At 37.7% G+C, this 4,964-nt stretch overlaps 1 protein-coding gene across 1 annotated transcript; it reads left to right on the top strand.

Moving 5' to 3' along the window:
• The first annotated feature begins 1,161 nt into the window (after positions 1 to 1,161).
• Positions 1,162 to 3,112, top strand: LOC116112151 (leucine-rich repeat receptor-like serine/threonine-protein kinase BAM3). The gene is made up of 2 exons (XM_031398330.1): positions 1,162 to 1,184; positions 1,645 to 3,112. Exons 1-2 carry the CDS (start codon positions 1,162 to 1,164, stop codon positions 3,110 to 3,112), a joined length of 1,491 nt encoding a protein of 496 aa, XP_031254190.1.
• The last annotated feature ends 1,852 nt before the right edge of the window (positions 3,113 to 4,964 follow it).

The raw sequence follows: 4,964 nt of genomic DNA on the forward strand, positions 1-4,964 counted from the left end.
TCCTTTATATTTGGTATGCTCAGAGGTATCTTATAAATAATTATCTAGGGAGAAAGAACATTATGGATATAGAGAAAATTTCGGATAGAAATATTTTGATGACAGAATTATTAGTTTTTGTCTTACAATTAAGTAAAATTGATGTTCAATCATGGGTAGTGATGGCAATGGGCCGAGTCGGGACCAGGTACCCCTTGGCCCAGGCTCAAGCCCGACCTCATGACAAAGGCCTAAGCCCGACTTGGGCCCGTCACGAGTATGATAGGTAAAGCCCAAGCTTGACCCGACGAGCTTATTGTAACCTCAGGCCCAGCCCAAGCCCGCTCATTTTTATAATGTGAATTTTTAAATATTAATAAATTTCAATTTTTTTATATTTTTAATTATAGAAACAATTTTTAAATATTAATTTATTTTTTAATACTCACCAAATATATAAATAAGTTTCTACAAAGTGCATCCATCCATCCATGTAGGGTTTGGAAAAAATGAGTATATATATGTAGAATAATCTTGTAATTAAATTATAGTATAAGAGTAATTTAGTATAATTAATACTAAAATTATCGGGCCGAGCCTGAAGATATACCCAGGCCCAAGCTCATGAATATCGAGTAAAGCTCGACCTTTTCAGGCTAGGCTGGGCCAGATACCCAAAAATATCGGGTCTATTGTCATCTCTAATCATGGGTTGATATTGATATTAGTATCGACAATAATAAAATAATAAGATTGGGGTGGATATAATGATTAATTGATGAAATTAATAATCAATTTTTTTTTATCTTACAATTGATCAAAATGAAAAAATGATTGGATGGGAATGAATGACAAAATTCGTAAAAGAATACACTCGCAGTAATCTTATAGAAATCATAAAAAATCACAATTTTGTAAAGGTATTAAAAATTAAAGAAAATAATTAATTCATAAGGTAATAAAGAATAAATATGTTTTATTTATTTATAATCTAAATTTTCATTTAGTTGTTTTAATAAAATTTTATTTAATATGTTTTTGTGTTTAATTACTTACGGTAGTAACTGTAATTGTATAAAACATTGTGTGCCTAAGTTAATAACAGTGATATCACGCAATTTTTTTAAAAAATCCTAGGGACGGTGTTGGCCCACCCTGGGCATACATTGACTTCACCAGAGGATGGAGGGGACAAATTTCGCCAGGTATTGCACTTATTTTAATCAATTGTTATTTAATAAAGATACAAAGGTAACTATCCTCACGCGGGAGCTCGTGGATGTATTTTTTCTCGAGTTTAAATTCATTATTGAGTGCTAATAGGGATAATTATTCAAACTTTTACTTAATTAATAATTCTAAGTCTTAGGGATTAATTGAGATGAAATAAATAAAATAAAGATACAAAATCGGGAGTTACCTAATATTATGGAAATTAAAGTTCTCTTTCATTTTCATTTTGTTAATAATGTGTATGAATACTATCCTTCCTTTCAATCACTTTTGACTGTAACTTCATTTGCTAGAAAATGTTTACTCACCCAAGCGTTTAAATCTCTTTGTTATTGCATTAAGTCCTTCCAAACTCAACTGTCTTTTACAAAATTTCCCATATCTCAAAACATGGTCTTTTGCATTCTTTTGTCACTCCTCTCTTTTCACCAGTGCCATCTCTTCTTCCGTCTTTGTTTCTGCCTTTTCTCCGGTGAATGATTTTCACGTCCTGGTTTCTCTTAAACAAGGATTTCTATCCCCTGAACCAGCTTTAACCTCCTGGAATTCATCAAATCCAAGCTCAGTTTGTTCTTGGGCTGGAGTTCTTTGCTCCCAAGATAGAGTTGTTTCATTGGACTTGACGGATTTGGACCTTGGTGGTTCAGTTTCAGCTCAAGTTTCAAGGCTTGATATGCTCATCTATCTCTCTCTTGCAGGAAACAACTTCAGGGGCGGCATTGAGATTGCTAACTTGAGTAGTCTTCAATCTCTTAACATCTCACACAATCAGTTCACTGGTGGCCTGGATTGGAACTACTCAAGTCTTTCAAACTTGCAAGTTTTTGATGCTTATGATAACAACTTCACTGCTTTACTTCCTCTTGGTGTTCTCACCTTGGAGAAACTCAAGTACTTGCATCTTGGTGGCAACTATTTCTATGGAAAAATCCCAAAAAGTTATGGAAAATTAGTGGGGTTGGAGTATATTTCACTTGAAACGAATGATCTTCGGGGGAAAATTCCTGGTGAGTTGGGGAATCTGACAAACTTGAGAAAGATTCGTTTGGGTTATTGCAATGTTTTTGAAGGTGGGATACCGAAGGAGTTTGGCAAATTGGTGAATTTGGTAGTCATGGATCTCGCGAGCTGCGGTTTAGATGGTCCAATTCCTCATGAGCTTGGGAACTTGAAGCTGCTTGACAGTCTTTACTTGTTTGATAATCTTCTTTCGGGTTTGATTCCGAAACAGCTTGGAAACTTGACCAACTTGATGAATCTTGATCTCTCCGAGAATATACTCACAGGAGAAATTCCATATTCATTCATCAATCTCAAGCAGCTCAAACTTTTGCAATTGTTCAAGAACAAGATGCATGGTTCAATTCTTGACCGTGTAGCTGACTGGCCTAATTTGGAGATCTTGCAACTGTGGGCTAACAACTTCACTGGTGTTATTCCTCGTAACCTTGGCCAAAATAAGAAGCTTCTACTCCTTGATTTGTCTTTCAATAAGCTCACTGGTAGAATTCCTGTTGAGTTGGGGAATCTTACAAAATTGAGAAAGATATATTTGGGTAACTATAATTATCTCGCAGAAGGAAGGCCAAATGAGTTCGGCGATTTGGTGAATTCGGTTTACAAGTATAATTTGCTTTCCCGCAATATTTATAAAGGTGGGATACCGAAGGAGTTTGGGAATCTAGTGAATTTGGAATACATAGATCTCGCAAACTGTGGCTTAGATGGCTCAATTCCTCGGGAGCTTGGGAACTTGAAGCTGCTTAAAGTTCTTTTGTTGGATCACAATCTTCTTTCGGGTTGGATTCCAAAACTGCTTGGCAACTTGACAAACTTGGTGCGTCTTGACCTCTCCAATAATGCACTCATCGGAGAACTGCCATATTCATTCATGAATTAGAATTTCGACAGACATTATAATTATGATAAATATTAGTGATGATGGTGACTGTGAATCAGAAAAGGAATGAACTCCCTACCTAGTTTGAGGGGGAATGCGGACCTAAGTGTCAAGTTTCAAAGATTATAGATTTTTGTAATTTAGCTGAAATGAGCTTAAAACGATGTAGTTTTGTATTGCCTTGTATCACTATTTGTTGTCTTCAACCTCTGCATATAAATTCAGCAGTGGTCTGCGTTTTTTGTGTTGGAGTTGTCGACTACTTCAGCATTAATGGGTAACGGAGACGCACTCGGGGGTCCCGCTGACCTAGGAATGTAAATGAAGCAAGAGCCATGGAAGATGCAAATCTGTGGGAGGTTGCAATGAATGATGAGATGCAGTCACTGGACAAGAATAATACATGGATCCTATGTAAATTGCCTAAGGATAGAAAGGCAATTGGTTGCAAGTGGGTGTTCAAAAGAAAGTTGCAGGCAGATGGGCAAATTGCAAAGTATAAGGCGAGACTCGTTGCAAAGGGATTCTCGCAGATTGAGGGTGTTGATTATGGTGAGATTTTCTCTCCTGTGGCCAAGTTAACATCAATCAGGTATGTTCTATCTATTGCTGCTGCGTTTGATCTTGAAATTGAACAACTTGATGTAAAGACGGCATTTCTACATGGAGATTTAGAGGAGGAAATTTACATGAGGCAACCTGAGGGGTTTGTATGTGAAGGGAAGGAAGACTTGGTGTGTAGGTTGAAGAAGTCTCTGTATGGGCTTAAACAATCACCAAGGATGTGGTACCAAAAGTTCGACTCCTATGTTCTTCAGCATGGTTTTAGCCGCAGCAACGTGGATCACTGTGTGTATGTAAAAAGGTTAGAAAATGTCTTTGTTATTTTAACCTTATATGTAGATGATATGTTGCTGATAGGGAATAGCAAGGAGTTGATAAATTCTGTGAAGGGTTTGTTGGCTGCACAATTTGACATGAAGGATCTTGGGGCTGCAAATTTTATTTTGGGTATGCAAATTAATAGAGATCGTCAGAGTTGTAAATTGTGGTTAGGGCAGAGAAAGTACATCGAGGAGGTGTTGAAGAAATTTAACATGGTAGACTGCAAACCTGTGAAGACTCCTATGACTTTGGGAGTGAAATTGTCTACTGATCAGTGTCCTAAGTCTGAGGAAGATGCTGAAGAAATGACACATGTACCATATGCGAGTGCTGTAGGTAGTTTGATGTATGCCATGGTGTGCACGCGACCCGATATTGCACAAGCAGTGGGAGTTTTGAGTCGCTTTATGTCAAATCCTGGTAAGGAGCATTGGAGTGCTGTAAAGAGGGTTCTTAGATATCTTCGTGGGACCTCGGATTTATCATTATGTTATGGAGGCATGGCGACTGGGGATGAGTTAGATGTGATAGGTTTTGTGGATGCTGATTGGGGAGGTGATCTCGATAGTAGGCGTTCCACAAGTGGGTATGTATTCTCTTTATTTGGTGCTGCTGTTTGTTGGATGAGTAAAAGGCAAAGTACTGTGGCTTTGTCATCGACTGAGGCAGAATACATGGCATTGACACATGCTGGCAAGGAAGCTATGTGGCTTCGAAGATTGAGTTTAGAGCTTGGTTTCAAGCTTGATGCTGTGAAGATTGGATGTGACAATCAAGGGGCTATTTACTTAGCCAAGAATCCTGCTTTTCATTCGCGATCAAAACACATTGACATACAATACCATTTCATCAGGCAAAAGGTGGAGGAAAAATTGGTGTTGTTAGAGAAGGTTGATACACTTGTTAATGCTGCAGATTTTCTTACCAAGGCTGTGAGCTTAGCAAAGTTTACATGGTGTGTTGATGA

Source organism: Pistacia vera, unplaced genomic scaffold (assembly GCF_008641045.1).
Source record: "Pistacia vera cultivar Batoury unplaced genomic scaffold, PisVer_v2 Contig656, whole genome shotgun sequence".
NCBI classification, from domain to species: Eukaryota; Viridiplantae; Streptophyta; class Magnoliopsida; order Sapindales; family Anacardiaceae; genus Pistacia; species Pistacia vera.